A 17,642-nucleotide genomic window follows, 5' to 3' on the forward strand; every position below is an offset into this window, starting at 1 on the left:
CCGTTCAGAGAAGGTACACAGTATTAATACCTGAAATGAAAAAGTTGTCTTATGATGAAAGTTTGAGTAGGTAGTTTGTGCACATTAGAAATTAGCACAATAAGAAGTGGCCTTTCAAATAACTCCACAGAGGCAGTATCCCATCACAAAGTCACCCTTTATTTACAAGAAACTGACTTAGCTAGTTCAGAGCCAGCTTCTAGCGTGAACAGAACCTCTGACATTCCTGTTTATATCTGCCAGACTAGGATCCCTGATTGGACCAGGTTAACAGCCCCAATCAGGGATCTCATATTCTACGAGATTCACCTGCTGACATTGTTCCAATCATGACAGCCTTATAGAAACATATAATTTTGAGGGGAATTGAGATGCTGAGATACCCTTAAAACTAGAATACACAGGTTCACATTAGTTTCATTTATTAATTAGGTGATGAGGAGTAACTTAATTTCTTAGAGAGTTGTGAATTTTTCAGGTTCTCTACTTCAGACAGCTGTGATGGATGAGTTTGTGAATATATTTAAGGCTGTAAAGGCCATAATTTGAACTACATTATGCAGTCAATAATTATAGGGCATGGATAAAAGAAATGGAGTCAAGGAGAAAGTAATATGAGACATCATTTAATTAATGGCACAGGTTTGATGAGCTACATGATGTATTCCTGCCTCTATTTCTTACAACTTTGCAACTTAAGGATCAATGCTGCATTATTAACTTAATGAAATATATTACCACTTTTAGGTTTTTAAAATATCTGGCCTGCACATGAGTTTAGTCTGGCTCATGTCCACTGAAGGTTGTAATATGTCTAAGAATGAGACACTACAGGAGCCAAATTGCTCCATTAAGGCCCTACAAGGACATTTTCAGATTCTACTCTTCTGTTATTACCTAAATGTAGGCACACAGAAAAGGCAAACCTAGTTTTTTTGCAGATGATGAATGGCTTCCTTCCCAACTCCCGTCCATCAGGTAGCAAGTTGGCCCGTGGCTCCTTAATGAAACCTGGAGTAAATAGTTGTGACCCATTCTGTTTGGGTCAGGCTGGACAGCAATTCATTAGCATGGCTTGCTTAACAAATGCAAAGTGCTTTCTATAGTCTGCTGAAAAGCAAAACATCCTCAACGGTAGCTAAATACCAGCAATGGGAGATACCAATATACAATGTGTTCCTGAACACAGATTAGTACCAATAAAATCATTGAAAAAATAAACAACTTTGAGCTCATAGCATAATACAAAATATAAAATAAGCAAAAAAAACTCAGCACTTCAGCCTGCTCCCTTAAATGTGAGAGGATTCGTTGAATAATTTTGCTTTCAGGAATGTGTTCAGCCTTGAACACTCTTCACAAATATGAAGGAACATGAAGCCAGAAATCACAGAAACAGGTAAATACAAGAATTGGCAATATTTAACAAAATGCAAATAAAAGATCTTAAAATGTTAATTATTTTAACTTGAACAGAATCATAAATATGATTTTGACAGATATCAGTGTTGAAGAATGATACCACCAATGTACACAAACAGAACTGTATTTTGAACAACGCCAAATATTGGCTTTTGTCAAAACCATCCTTCAGTGTTTAATGTAACATGGATGGTTAAAACTATTGTGTAAACCAAAACAATTCTTAGTATGGGGAACAAAAATTGAGCCTACTTACATCAAAAAAGGCACCTGCATGCTCTAAGATTAGCTGGCTTGAGTCAGGTTTGTTTTTGCAGTATGAGACATACATTTGGAATTTGTCTGCCTGTGCAGAAATAAAATCAAACAACAAATTAGATTTTGGTAACAGAGACTAATACACCCATTAAGATTTATGTGCACCACATTGTGAAGGAAGGTGTCATCAACAGTGCTGTCAATCAGCACTTGCTCAATAATTCCTTTTCACTGATATTTAGTTTGGCTTCTGTCAGGGTCATTCAACTCCTAACCTCAATACAGCCTTGGTACAAACATGGACAAACAGTTAAACTCCGGACATGTGGTGTGATCTGACTTCCCTTCAGGTCAAGGCAGCATTTGACTGGGTATGACACCAAGGAGCCCGAACAAAACTGATTTTAAGAGGGAGAATACTACAACAGTTAGAATTGTACCTACTACGAAGTACAATAATTGTGGCTGGTATTGCAGTTCGGTTCTGAATAAGAGTCAAACTGGACTTGAAACATTGTTTCTCTCTCCAAAGATGCTGCCAGACCTGCTGAATTCTTCCAGCAATGTTGTTTTTTTTTGTTTCAGATTTCCAGCATCCGCAGCATTTTGTTGTTTTTATTTTACTTTTAACGTCATTCTCCACAGTCTACCCCCAGTACAATAAATAGTTTTTCACTGCCATCCTCATTGCTTTGCTCTTCAACTTCTGCACAAAATGGCTTTTAATCTTCAGGAATTTCAATCTCTGTTTGATCTTGTCATGCTTTCTCTCTCCTGTAATTACTGCTTTCCTATTCTCCCTAAATCACTTTTGCTCTGTAAACACCCCAAGCCATTTAATGGCCAGTTCCTTAATCTTGTCATCTTTATATGGTCTTGCTTGTCCTATCACATTAATCACAGATGACACCATATCTGATTGATTACTTGTATCATGCTCAAGTCACATGCTCATCCATGCGCCAAACTGACACTTCGCTGTGTTTGCACCTCAAAACAGACAATATCCCAATTTACTTACAACTCCGCTTTCAAAATTCAAGCTGTCTGATCAGTAGCCTTCTTTTCATAAAAACAATTCTGCAACTAATGTATTACACAACGGCTAATTCATCACCACTTTTGATAGACTAGTCCTGATTAAGAACATTACTGCCTCTCACCTCATCTTTCCTTGGGTACAGCACTCCATTAGGTTCAACGGATATGTGCTTGAGAGGTGATGGCAAAACAATAGGCATCCATCAACAAGTCTGGCTGGACTATACAAAGCACTGGTTGTTCCTGCTCTCATCTGTTACTGCTCAGTATTCCAGGATCATCTGATAATTCAAAAAATTACACCTAGCTTCTCTTCACAATTATAAACTGTTTTTTAAACTACTTTCACTAATCCCCATCACCTTCCAACAATGTTTGAGGAGTTCCTGGATTTCTTCGTCAAGACACTGGAGACTGAGTGACAACCTCCCTTTTACTAAGCCACTGGGACAAACCTCCTGTAAAACACTCCTAGCTCAGCCCTGAACTCCCCCTTTCTCTAGTTTCCATCCCAGCACCTCATGCCACCTCTAAGTCATTGTATTCAAGAGCCGAATCTCCTGCTTTGTCGATCTTCTCCTTTAAAATGCTTCCTCAGAACCTTTGGTACATATCACTGTTTACTCAAAGCTTCTTACTACTGTGAACGTAAGTTAGCATTGTAAGGTTGCCACTATTGATGACTGTAACACACATAATTGGGCACCAGACATCTCCATTAGATTGCTCACGTGTAATCAATGTCTGTCATTTCACCGCAGCTACTCCTTGCACCACAGTGTTACTGTCTCTTATACAGTAACAGGTCCAGGTCTCTCAGAATCTGCTGGATATCCAACTAGTTCTGTACCCATTGCTCTGGGGGTCCAGCACCAACTGCAGGGCAATAGAATAATGGGGGACCTTGACCTCACTCTGGGTACCCCTTCCTCACAGAGGGAATGGATGGTGTCAGCTGGTGCCCAGCCAGAGAAGGAACTACACAGTCCTTCAGAAACTTCCTCTTTTGGCAATCCAGAAGTAGTCAGGCCCCTCACCTCTATCCTGCCAGGCAATCTCAACCCTACTTCGATTCTAGGCCAAAGAGGGCACACTTGCCTCTGGCAAGGGCACATGCAGCATATCTAGGCCCTTACAGACACAAATACCTGCAAGATTGGCCAACTGGAGGTCCAAGGCCAATGGACATCAGTGTGGGGAAGGTTCTCTCCACTCTAGCTGCTAATACAGGGACTGCACTGAGGACATAATGGGAGGGAGAGGAAAAAGAACTTTTGAAGACCTATTAATGGCATAAGTGATACTTGATTGTAAATACATTCTTAATTTCTAAATATATGTTCATTCATATTTATCTGTTTGCCTAAGTTTCTGTGTAGCCAGAAATGCAAACTTTGAGGTATTGAAGCCAATGATCCTTATCCCTTGACAGTGTTCCATGGCCTGAGGTGCCCAGTAGCTACTGTACCATGAACAGACAATGGGGATTTGCAGCGTCCTGTGACTTGGCTCCATCTTTCCAGATGCACAGATGTTGCTCTTATAGCACAAACATTAGTGGGACTCAGCCATTAGTCCGAATGAAGTTTTCACGAGAGCTTGGTTACAGGAGTAGACTTCACACAATAGGCTAATGTCTGAGGTCCACACGGACTGCTGAGCTCACCAGTGTATTTCACCTTTGTGTCTCTGCTGGTGTTGCCCTTTAAAGGGCCATGCATGCTTTAACTGGCAAGCCCATCCTTCACAGGTGGCAGCACTGACCCTCAACCTCACGATGTTTGGTTGCAGCCATTTTCATTTCCATTGCACTCTTGTGATTTAAACGTTGATGGAGGGAACAATACCAATACCCACTCCTTGGGCAGACAGTTTGAGGCTCCACTTCTTGGTATCAGCCAACTCTCAAACATTATCATCTCCTTACTGGTAGCTCTCTTTATCAACACCATAGACCTCAAACCCATCCAACCCGTTTATCTAAGTCTCCATTGGCCCACCTTCCTACCGGCTTCTGGTATCTGAAGTGAACATGTTATGGTTTGTAGTTCACTATCTACCCCAGGAAGCCAGGTTGCAGTTAAGTGTCAATAACTTCCCCCTCCCCCTCTACATGATCCCTTACAATCCTATGCTCTATCATCTCTCCTCCCACCTCTTCGACACTGAGTAGCCCCCTCCCTCACTGTTTAAATCCCCTCAGATGGGCCAAGAAGTGGCAGATGGAGTTTAATTTAGATAAATGTGAGGTGCTGCATTTTGGGAAAGCAAATCTTAGCAGGACTTATACACTTAATGGTAAGGTCCTAGGGAGTGCTGCTGAACAAAGAGTCCTTGGAGTGCAGATTCATAGCTGCTTGAAAGTGGAGTCGCAGATGGATAGGGTAGTGAAGGCGGCGTTTGGTATGCTTTCCTTAATTGGTCAGAGTATTGAGTAGGAAATGTGTTGCTGGAAAAGTGCAGCAGGTCAGGCAGCATCCAGGGAACAGGAGAATCCTGAACAAAGAGACCTTGGAGTGCAGATTCATAGCTCCTTGAAAGTGGAGTCGCAGGTGGATAGGGTAATGAAGGCGGCGTTTGGTATGCTTTCCTTAATTGGGTATTGAGTACAGGAGTTGGGACGTCATGTTGTGCTGTACAGGACATTGGTTAGGCCACTGATGGAATATTGTGTGCAATTCTGGTCTCCTTTCTATCGGAAAGATGTTGTGAAACTTGAAAGGGTTCAGAAAAGATTTACAAGCGAAGTCTTTTCCCTGCGGTGGGGGAGTCCAGAACTAGAGGGCATAGGTTTAGGGTGAGAGGGGAAAGAGATAAAAGAGACCTAAGGGGCAACGTTTTCACGCAGAGGGTGGTACGTGTATGGAATGAACTGCCAGAGGAAGTGGTGGTGGAGGCTGGTACAATTGCAACATTTAAAAGGCATTTGGATGGGTATATGAATAGGAAGGGTTTGAAGGGAATATGGGCTGGCTGCTGGCAGGTGGGATTAGATTTGGTTGGGATATCTGGTCGGCATGGACGGGTGGACATGTTTCCATACTGTACATCTATATGACTCTATGACTCTGCCTCCCAGCATTAAGCTTCCCTTCCCTACTGTTAAGTTCCCCTGTTTTGTCTCCTGCAGTAGTGGCTCCCTGATAACCCTCTCCCATCTTCATGTTTCGAGTCCGGAACCCCTGATCTGACTGTGCTCTCATCTCCTTCAGTAACTTGGCTGGACAGACCTGCTCAATGGGGGACCACACCCCTGACTGAAACCTGCACAGTCCCTGACTGTGTTCCTGCAACTCCCCAGACTGGCTGCACTGGACCCACTGGGCTTTGGCATCCTCTCTGCCCTTCTTTAATCCCCCCTGTGACTACTGGCCCTCTCATTCTCTTACTTGATATTCTTGCACTTCCCCAATCCTAGTCCCACCCAGATCTGATCACCTTAGCCTTTCCCCACCCCTTATTCAATTCATTTGCTCTTTATCCCTCCCCCGAACAACTAACTGCCTTTTGTGTTCCCCACCTAAAAATGCAGCTCCTACCTTTTTTGTCCCCTTACCCATATCACTTTATATCTCAGTTTCCTCCCTCCATTTCCCAGGGTCCTTCCAGTGCCCTTGCATTCACACCCTTTTGTATTCCATTCCGCACTATTCCTTTCATCTTAACCCGCCTTTTTCTGAACCTTGTCAGATTTGTTGGTGGCTGATAGTGTGGCTACCTCACTCAGGCAGGCTTGATGAACTTATGAGGCTTTATCCTTTACACTATTAGCATTTAAGAATTACAAGCTAGACTACATCTGACAAGATGTCTCATGAGCTGGTTGAACCGAGTAGGCTTCACCTCTTACATTGTAAGTGTCTTGGTTATGGAGGGGCCAAGTAACTCAAGAAGCTTGTATTCATCAGAGAGTATTCACTGCATTCTAATTAGTGCAAGAGAGGAAAAAACATCCCACCTGAAACGTTCTGAGAACTTCATAGCAAAATTGTAACTCACTGTTGAAAAACTGATTTTTTTTCTGCTTAATTAGGATTCGTGTCCATCTTCCTAAAAGCTCTGGTTTGGACTGGGAGATTCTATTCAATTTAAAGTGAAAAATTGCAGATGCTGGAAATCTGAAACAAACACAGAGAATGCTGGAGAAACTCAGCAGGTCTGGCAGCATTTGTGGAGAGAGAAAAACAGAGTTAACATTTCGAGTTCATTTCGACTCTTCTTCAGAACTGAAGTCATCAGGACATGGTGCATGCCATTTTTCTGAGTTTCTTCAGCTCTTTCTTCCAGATTCCAACTGATATTCCAAAATACATCATCAGCAGAAGTCTGTAATCATTATACTTCTAAGATCATTCATATAAGTATTTACTCACCCATGTGACAAAACAGTGTCCTACATCTTCTGGAAGCTGTTCATACTTCTCTAGTTCTTTCAGAAAGATACTGAAAAGGTGAGACAGTTTGAATTATATATTAATTACAATGTCCCTCTGGATCTGTGCTCTTGTATGTTTACATTTCTTGTGCACCTAATTCTGTTTCTGATCAGAGTATCATTCACATCAGAAATTATAATCTTTGAGAAACTAACTTCTTGAAAGAATTATCAACTAAAACTGGGAAAGGTAATGGAATAATCTTGTGTTGTTAATGTCTTTACAAATTACAAGTATGACCTGAGGTTAATAATCTGTCTCTGAAAGTTGAAACACGTTCATGCTATTGACCACGGTCTTGCTGCCAACTTTACTAGTCGCGCTATACCAGGAGTGTTCCATAATGAGGGAACAAACCAATTGTTAGAGCGTTAACTTGTGGGCGGAACGGTGGCACACTGGTTAGCACTGCTGCCTCACAGCGCCAGAGACCCGGGTTCAATACCTGCCTCAGGCCACTGACTGTGTGGAGTTTGCACATTCTCCCCATGTCTGCGTGGGTTTCCTCCGGGTGCTCCGGTTTCCTCCCACAGTCCAAAGATATGCAGGTCAGGTGAATTGGCCATGCTAAATTGCCCGTCGTGTTAGGTAAGGGGTAAATGTAGGGGTATGGGTGGGTTGCGCTTCGGCGGGTCGGTGTGGACTTGTTGGGCCGAAGGGCCTGTTTCCACACTGTAAAGTAATCTAATCTAATTTTTCACATTGTTTTTGGGTTGGTCAGTTCTCACATAGCAAGTGACAGCTTCAAGAATTCAATCATCTTGAGTGATTACAGACTGAAGCAACAAGTGGCAGCAGAATTCAGTGGGATAATTGTTACAGGTGGTTAATGAATTTACTTATGCATATACATGGGCTATGAGTTTGGCAGACAGCTTAACCACAGTGGTGATTCACAGCCAACTTTTATTTCAGAATTTGGAATGCTGAGGTACGTAGAGGTATCTCTTCCAGTACCCAGCTAAGCTTTGACAATTTAACATACTTTGGGGATCAGCCCTGGTAAATTTTCGGTCTGCATGACAGTTTTTCCGCTTGTAAATTTGTTATGTCCTGGAGCAAGTCCATGACATTGGAATGTTTGAGATGGCTGCACCGAAATGAATGTTGAATTCAGTTTACAAAGAAGGAATGGTTTGTTGATGTTTTTAAAGTGGGTTCAGAATTCCAAGGAATTTTAATGTACACCACATATCTAAAACACAATCCAGCTCAAATGTTGAACTAGCCAGAGCTCCTCAGGACACCTTTCCTAAGCAAATATCCTCATTTCACTGGAGAAATTAGATAGATATTGATCTACTTCTGCCACCCCAGAATGGGGAGTTTCCAATGTTAACTAATCTTATTGAAGCTGTAAGATGCTTAAAACCTGGAGACACAGAGGCCTGCATTTCACCAGGATTTGAATGACTGTCTATAGCAGCTGACAAGTTCATCCCCTGTTGCTGACAAGCATGCAACCTTTGCTTCTGTAATACAGGAAAATGAGAAAGCAAGTGATATAAAGGGTGACATTAAGAGGCCAAGGACATAAAAAAAACTTATACAGAATCTTTATCACGGCCTTCTCCCCATCATCAGCTTCCTTATGATCTGCAATGTCATCATTAAAGTTAATGCGAACAGAGGATCTTCCATGCTGCTTCCAATCATTATCTCCCTCAATTCTATTCTGCAAGTAAGAGGGGGTGAGTAAAGCCCTTGGGCAAGTGAGCATATAGGAACTTCTGGCTTTGTTTCGTTTCATAGAAATTCATAGACAGTGAATTTGATGGGCTACTAATATTTCCATTTCTCACTGCTTGAACAGTTCCAAGAACTATTATTGACAATAAGATCATAAACAATCAGAGCAGAATTAGTCCATTTGGCCCATCGAGCCTGCTCACCATTAAATTATGTTTCAAAAATCCCATTCTCCTGCCTTCACTCCATAATGCTTGATCTCTTTAACACTCAAAAACCTAGCTATCTCTGTCTTAAATACACTCAATGACATAGCCTCCACATCCCTCTGCGTCAATAAGTTCCACAGATTACTTAGCCCCGGCTGAAGAAATTCTTCCTCATCTCAGTTCTAAAGTGACATCCCTTCAAAGTGAGTCTGTGTCGTTGGGTCCTAGCTACACCTATTAGTGGAAACATCTTCTCCATGTTCACTCTATACAGGCCTCTCAGTATTCTGTAAGTTTCAATCAGATTGCCGCTCACTCTTCCAAATTCCACTGAGCACAAACCCACGGTTCTCATTTGTCAAGCCCTTCATCCTTGTAAACCTCATTTGGAAACCCTCCAACGTGAACACATCCTTTCTTAGAAATGAGGCCCAAAGCTGCTCACAGTATTCCAAATGAATATCTGACCAGAGCCGTATACAGCCTCGGCAGTACATCTCTGCCCTTATATTCTAGCCTTCTTGAAATTAATGCTAACATTGCGCTTGCCTTCCTAAGTAGGAGAACATGAGGACAGTAGATGCTGGAGTTCAGAGTCAAACGTGTGGTGCTGGAAAAGTACAGCCGATCAGGCAGCATCCGAGGAGCAAGAGAGTCGACATTTCAAGTGTAAACTCATCATCAGGAAACTGATTAAATGGATGCACACACTAAACAACCCCATCACCCTGTGGCTGACCACTTCAACTCCCTCTCCCACTCCGCCAAAGACATGCAAGTCCTAGGCTTGCTCCACCGCCAAATTCAAGCTACTCAATATCTGGAAGAAGAACGCCTCATCTTATGCGTTGGCACCCTCCAACCACACAGAATCAATGTTGATTTCACCAGTTTCCTCTTCTCCCCTCCCCCCACCTTAACCCAGATCCAACCCTCCAACTCAGCACCACCCTCTCTCCTGCTCCTCGGATGCTGCCTGACCAGCTATGCTTTTCCAGCACCACACATTTCGACTGCCTTCCTAACTGCCAACTGAACTGGCATTTTAATTTAAGAGAATCCTGAACTTGGACTCCTAAATCCCTCACTTCTTCAGATTTCTGAAGCCTTTCCACATTTAGAAAATAGTATTTGTCTCTATTCTTCCAAGTGCATAACCTTACACTTTTCCACCTTGTATTTCATCTGCCACTTTTTTTGCCCACTCGCTCAGCTTGTCTAAGTCATTCTGCAGCCTTCTTGCTTCTTCAACACTACCTGTCCCTCTATCTATCTTTGTGTCATCTGCAAACGTAGCAGTTATGCCCTCAGTTCCTTTGCCAAGATGGTTAGTGTACACTGGGTGATCGCTCAGGTCCCTGATCTTCATGAACATTGTGCACATGTCACTCATAGTGCCACTGTGAGTATTGAAAAGTTTATCTTTTCTTTGTTTTCAATAATCTCAGTATTTTGTGAATCTCTAACAAAGCCAGCACTTGCTACCTATTGTTAACAATCAAATGACTTGCTCAACAGCCTCACCATATGGACATGGGTATTCATGAAACAATTGGATTTTGGTAACAATTAGACAACTTCAAGGGCACTTTTTAAAAAACTGTTAGCAATTTGTTATTTATGGATCATTTTAAAACTGATCTCAGATTCACACACTACCACAGTGATGTTGGAACTCTCATTCTCTAGACTATTTCTCTATGTCTCTGATTTACTAGTTCAGGACATGTTCAGGAGGGTTTGCAGGTTTGTCTTACAAACACATTGTCTTTTCATTTTCTGCACTATCTAATTCCCTACTCACTTGTCTCCCTCTGTTACTTCACTTGAAGATATTCTTTAAAATGGTCACCAGTGACCTAACACTCAACTATGTGCCATTCATGACTTACTTGTTATGAAATTCATAGATCTCCTGGATATTTCCAAATATGATATGTTCCTTGTTAATAATACCAGGGGGAATCTCTTCCACTCCACAGGTCATTTCCCAGAAATAGGTCTGAAATGTAATAATTGGGAAGAAAACTCCATGACTGAGTGGATAGTATGGGGTGAGCTTCTTTCTCACAATTCTCTCAATCTTTCACAATTCTTAGAATAAACAATGCATGTAAGTGACAATTTGTTGCAGTGTCTGTTGACTGCATGCTTCTATGATTTTTAAATGTATGTTCAGTTCATAAATATATTGGAACACTTCCATTTCTCACACAATGTTTGCTGTATTTTGAAACCTTTGTAAAAGAGCTGCTTGCAATCACACATTAAGTAACCTTTCATTAGGGCTGAATGATTTTACACTTTATAATCCAGAACATTATGGAGACACATTGGAGCAGCCTAAAAATATGATATTCACGGTCTACATGCAGTTTTCTGTTATGAATCATAAATAGCAGTTCCAAAATTCAGTTGAACCATCTAAGAAATGTTTTCTTGAGGCAGGAAAGAAAAATGGAAAGGGAAGTCATCCTGCATCTTGCAGCACAAGAAAAGAACAGCACAGAAAAAATCAGAATCCACCTATCTTGTTAACATTCCATTCTAGTAATGTTTAATGACATGGAAGCAGGTGAACCTAATAAAATTGGCGAACACTAAATAATCAAAGGGCAGACAGAAACTGTCCCTTTGAGGTATTTGGCACTACTTGTAAATATTGAAGTGCAGAAAGGATGCTTGTGCTGATGTCACATGGTGTTTCTTCTTAATTTATACATTTCGTTCCATTTTCAGATGTCAGTTTGCAAAGAAATACGAAGAAGCATTAATTATTTTGGAAAATACATTAACTTTAAACATCGAACAACAATAAAGAAACTCAAGAGATGGTTGTGCTCATCAGGTTTTCAACCAATAATTCTAAGTATCACAAAAGAGTAGTTTGATAGTGAATTTCCAAAATGTTTTTGCTTTTAATGTTCTTTGGTAGGTTCTAAAATCTACCTTTGATTTATCATTGCACCATCAAATGAAAATGAGCAACAGCATCTCCTAGTGACTGAATGCTTTAATGAAGACGTTCTTAAATTCTCAAATTTGAAGAGCATACTTTTGGTATAAATTGATTCTGTCATATAGGTTGAGTGGAAATATTCATTATTAATCTGACATTTTTATAGATCTGAGTATTAGTTGACAATCTTGCAGCCATACATCTATCCTGTATAAAAGACATAGCTAGCTCCTAGCTTGATTATCAACACTTAGAAATTTTACTCAATGAATTTTCTTTGCAAATTAGTAATTATATTTGTGCATTAGTTGACAATGTAATTCATAAATGACATGGATTATTACAGGATGAGGAAACAATGCATAAAGAAACAAAATACTGCAGCCGCTAGAAATCCAAAATAAAAACAATAATTGCTGGAAATGTTCAGCACAGTTGGCAGCACCTATGGAGAGGAAAAATGTAAGGTCTGCCCAGTCTAGTGCCAGTTACATATTAGGGAGATGACTTGTGGCCATTTGGAGTATCCCAGACAATGAGAACAGCCAGTTAATCGAGGCTGAGAACTCTTGAATCCAACAGTGTGGTTGCTGCCAAAAAGACACCCAGAAACACAGAGATACAAAGTGGAAGATATGTTGATTGAGAAGGGAGGCTGTTTCAAAGGTGGGGAAAAGGGGAGCAGGGGTAATCAGAAGAAATGGTAGATGTAGGTGGGTCTCAGCAAACACCCCCCTGCCCAATTACTAGTTCCTTGATCAGGAACAGATTGTCTTTGATCAAGACGTTCACATTCCATCCTGGTGTCACACCATTTTACCTGTTGGACATGTTGCATAGCAACTCACTGCTTGTAGCTAGTTTAATCTCAGCAGTGGCCAGTGATGCCCTTCAGTGATCCGTAATTAGCCACTTAAAGGCGTCAATTGGCAGTGAGGCAGGAAGCTTGACATTGGACATTCCAATCTAAAACTGGAGTAAAGTGGACACAGGAAGGTGGCAGGGGGTCAGGTATGACACAGAATTATAGAGATATACAGCACAGAAACAGACCCTTCAGTCGAATTTGTCCATGCCAACCAGATACCCCAATCTAATCTAGTCCCATTTGCCAGCACCTGGCCCATATCCCTCTAAACACTTCTAAGTCATATACCCATTCAGATGTTTTTTAAATGTTTCAATTGTACCAGCCTCCACCACTTCCACTGGCAGCTCATTCCAAACACGCGCCACCTTCTGTGTGAAAAAGTTGCACCTGAGGTCCCTTTTGTATCTTTCCCCTCTCACCCTAAACCTATGCCCTCTAGTTCTGGATTCCCCCACCCAGGGAAAAGACTTTGTCTATTTATCCTACTCATGCCTGTCATGATTTTATAAACCTCCATAACGTCACCCCTCAGTCCCAAACAATTCAGCATCTCCCTATAGCTCAAATCCTCCAACAAATCTCATAACTAAATTACATTCCTGGCTTCAAACCACCACCACTGAGAGTATGAGAATCCACCCAATATTTCAGTTGATGATCTTTCATCAAAATAGAAGCAAGTTTTTATGCCAGTGGAAGGTGGTAGAGGCACCAAGAAAAGTTAGGGTGGTAGGCAGAAGGTCTTGGCGAATAAAATATTTCTTAATGAGAAACTGTAAAAGAGTTCTAATTAATTCAGTAAAGAAGCTGTATTGGTTTTAATATTGATTTGGAGATGCCGGTGTCGGACTGGGGCGTGCAAAGTTAAAGATCACACAACACCAGGTTATAGTCCAACAGGTTTAATTGGAAGCACACTAGCTCCTTCATCAGGTGGAGGGCTCCACTACCACCTGATGAAGGAGCATCGCTCCGAAAGCTAGTGTGCTTTTAATTAAATCTGTTGGACTATAACCTGGTGTTGTGTGATTTTAACTTGGTTTTAATAAGGTTTGCAGACCAGAGTGATTAGCTGTTGGCAGTTATCTGAACGCAACATGAAAGGATACAGAAAATAAAGGGCCAGCCAACAGAAATACATGAATGGTTTAGATAAAAAGGAACTAGATTCCAATGTTTTTGATCCAATCATGGACACTGATCAAACTGACTGTCTCTAAATCAGATTCTAGTTTCTGAACAAAATCTTGCAAGTGGGAGAAATTTCTCCAAGCATTTAAAATCAGCCCTAAAAATTGCTTCTGAGTTGCTTAAGTAGTTCAGGGATCCAACAAATACTCCTTTAAGCATCTTTCAACATTGAGGAATGAACATTTACTGTTTGACGTTATTATGGAGCTCTACTTCTTACAGAGTCAAACTTACTCAGCATCTGTTTCGTGCACTTCAAGTTGGATACTCATTGGAGTTATCATCAATTTTGTATTATCAAGAAGTAGAAAGTGCATTCCAAACTATATACCTTCAACTCAGAGCACATTAAAATGTTATTTAGGAAGAAATTTGTTGGCAATTTGAACGGAAGCTACCACCACAGGATTGAACATACATTAGACAGTCTATAGGACAGAAAAAAAGCAGATTGCATACCTCAAGACACTCATGTAAATCCCGAACATATGCCTTTTCAGTCTGGAGGAGTTCAGCCATTATAAACCTGGAGAATAAACAGAGAGAATGTTCTATCCAATTCATGATTAAAATGGTACACGATGGAGAATGTAACAAGTAATAAAATAGATTTTCTAATCTAGAAAGATTTAGACAGGAAATAGGAAAACTGATTGTTGCATATTAATCCCAACCTAAATATTGATTCTTGTTTCATTGAAATTTCTTGAACAAGACAACTAGGAAATCATACATGAATCCATACAACCTGCCTCTAAAGCACAAGCCACAGCTGTAACCCATTTTTACAAGTCAACAAAAAAGAGTACTCTTAACCTTCTCAAAATTTAGCTTATTTGAGCAGGCCTACTCACCATGGAGTTGCAGCTATCACTTTTTCAAATATTCCAGATGCAATCAAGAGTCTTGGCACAAATTCTCACAGCTGATTTATAGCTGGTTTGCTATTCATAAAGTTATTTTTGCTAAAATGTGAGCCTACTCAACAGCAGAGATCTGTTGCATACTTGCTGATTTCCATGTAAAGATGATGTGGAGATGCCGGTGTTGGACTGGGGTGTACAAAGTTAAAAATCACACAACACCAGGTTATAGTCCAACAGGTTTATTTGGAAGCACTAGCTTTAGCAGAATCGCTCCTTCATCAGCTGGACAACCACTGATGAAGTAGCGGCGCTCTGAAAGCTAGTGCTTCCAATTAAACATGTTGGACTATAACCTGGTATTGTGTGATTTTTAACCATGCAAAGATTAATCTTTTGTTTTTGAAGAGTTAATTTTCACAACAGTAGAGTACTTTGTAAGACTAGATTGCTGTCTCAGGAACTGTCTCTTGTGGTGTTTAACATCAGTGGGATAGAGTTGTTACTTGGTTCCCCTGGTGTTTTTGGCACAATTCAACTGAAATAAGTGTAACCAATGCAAATGATTTAGGGAAATTTTTAAATCAAAAATCAACTATTTGAGTTTTTACAATTTTTTGCTGGTTTAAAATACATCGTGCTCGAAGTTAGCCAACCCATATTACTGGCACCACCTCAAGATTCATTAATAACTATTGCTAGGTTCAATAATTGTGCTTGCTTGCAGACATTTGAGGAGGCTGTTTTGAATGTAATATCATTAATAAGGACATTTTAAAATGCTTTGACTGTGATTCCCTATTGAGACTGACGTTCTATAGGAATGTCACGAGAGAATAAGTCTGTTTATATTTTTAGAATTATCTTCAACCCCAGGGCATCAATGTGGACTTCAACAGTTTCCTCATTTCCCTTTCTCCCACCTCACCCTTGTTCCAAACTTCCAGCTCAGCACTGTCCCCATGACTTGTCCTACCTGCCTGAACTGCTGTGCTTTTCCAGCACCACTCTAATCTAGACTTCAGTAATTTAAAACTGGGCTACTCACAGATAGCGGTCTGTTGCTGTGACTAAACATGCTTACATTTCAGCTGTATTAATCAAACTGCACACATTCCTTTTAAATTTATCAATATATAGTTTTAAAGCTTTAAAGTTTTAATTTTTGAACAAATATTGCATTTTAAAACACTGATTGCACCAATTCATGGCAAGCTATTTTGCTTGGTGAAACATAGGTGAGTTTGTGTTGAAAATCTAGGGAAAAAACCTGTGTAGATTTTACACAATTTGTTGGCCAGATCAGGTAAGGGTGGTAGTTTCCTTCCCTAAGGGACATTAGTGAACCAAATGGGTCTTTTTGATAATCAACAATGGATTCATGATCATCATTAGGCTCTTAATTCCAGATTTTCATTGAATTCAAATTCCATCATCTGTCCTGATGGGATTTCAACCCAATCTCGGGATTAATAATCCAGCATTAATACTACTAGACTGTCACTTCCCCGATAATTATGATACATGATAACATGAAAATGACTAGAAATTCAAAATACCACCCCGAGATCTTTACAGAATCAGAGAATTGTTACACCACAGAAGGAGGCCATTCAGGCAGTCATATTTATTTACTCTCTGCAGCAGCATTCAACACTGGACCATTCCCCTGCTATTCCTCAGAACTTTTCACATTGTTCTCTTTCAGATACTAATGCACTTTTCGGTTGAACGACTTGTAGACCTGCCTGTTCCACACTCTCAGACAATGCTTTCACACTTAACAATGCACAAAAAGGCTTTTTCTTCTATCAGCATTGCTTCTTTTTGTTAATTACTTGAAAGTGGTACGCTCTTGTTCTCGATCCTTCAACCAATGTGAACATTTTACCCGAATCACTCTATCCTGGGCCTTCATGATTTTGAATAACATTGTCAAATCTACAACCACCTGAGAGTTCTAACAGGGCATCTGTTAATATCGGATATGTTTACAATCCAGCATTCCCTCTGCACTGGAGTGACAACCCAGATTTTAATGTTGCCTCTGAAATGGAACTTGAACCTACACCCTTCACACTTAAAGGCAGTGACCATTTTTTTCTGAACTGCCAGTCCTCTGAGTGGGCCAGCCCTCCAACCGCATCAGACCCAACCCCTCCAACCGCAATAGAACACACCAGATGGCCTCCTTCTTTAGAGACCGCAATTTCCCTTCCCACGTGGTTAAAGATGCCCTCCAACGCATCTCATCCACATCCCGCACCTCCGCCCTCAGACCCAACCCCTCCAACCGCAACAAGGACAGAACGCCCCTGGTGCTCACCTTCCACCCTACCAACCTTCGCATAAACCAAATCATCCGCCGACATTTCCGCCACCTCCAAACAGACCCCACCACCAGGGATATATTTCCCTCCCCACCACTCTCCGCCTTCCGCAAAGACCGTTCCCTCCGTGACTACCTGGTCAGGTCCACGCCCCCCTACGACCCACCCTCCCATCCTGGAACTTTCCCCTGCCACCGCAGGAACTGTAAAACCTGCGCCCACACCTCCTCCCTCACCTCTATCCAAGGCACTAAAGGAGCCTTCCACATCCATCAAACTTTTACCTGCACATACACGAATATCATCTATTGTATCCATTGCTTCCGATGCGGTCTCCTCTACATTGGGGAGACTGGACACCTCCTAGCAGAGC

General features: G+C 41.1%; 1 protein-coding gene across 11 annotated transcripts in view; it reads right to left on the bottom strand.

The window, feature by feature from the left end:
• The window catches only part of kalrna (kalirin RhoGEF kinase a), a 713,874-nt gene that overhangs the window by 246,544 nt on the left and 449,688 nt on the right, over nt 1-17,642 (bottom strand). For all 11 annotated transcript variants that reach the window (XM_043693727.1, XM_043693729.1, XM_043693725.1 and 8 more), the window contains exons 24-27: nt 14,536-14,602; nt 10,948-11,057; nt 7,095-7,164; nt 1,679-1,768 (exon numbers count right to left, since the gene is read on the bottom strand). In XM_043693727.1, coding sequence (XP_043549662.1) covers nt 1,679-1,768; nt 7,095-7,164; nt 10,948-11,057; nt 14,536-14,602 — 337 coding nt within the window. The remainder of the gene's footprint in view (nt 1-1,678; nt 1,769-7,094; nt 7,165-10,947; nt 11,058-14,535; nt 14,603-17,642) is intronic.

The sequence above is a fragment of the Chiloscyllium plagiosum genome, chromosome 7 (assembly GCF_004010195.1).
Source record: "Chiloscyllium plagiosum isolate BGI_BamShark_2017 chromosome 7, ASM401019v2, whole genome shotgun sequence".
Classification (NCBI taxonomy): domain Eukaryota; kingdom Metazoa; phylum Chordata; class Chondrichthyes; order Orectolobiformes; family Hemiscylliidae; genus Chiloscyllium; species Chiloscyllium plagiosum.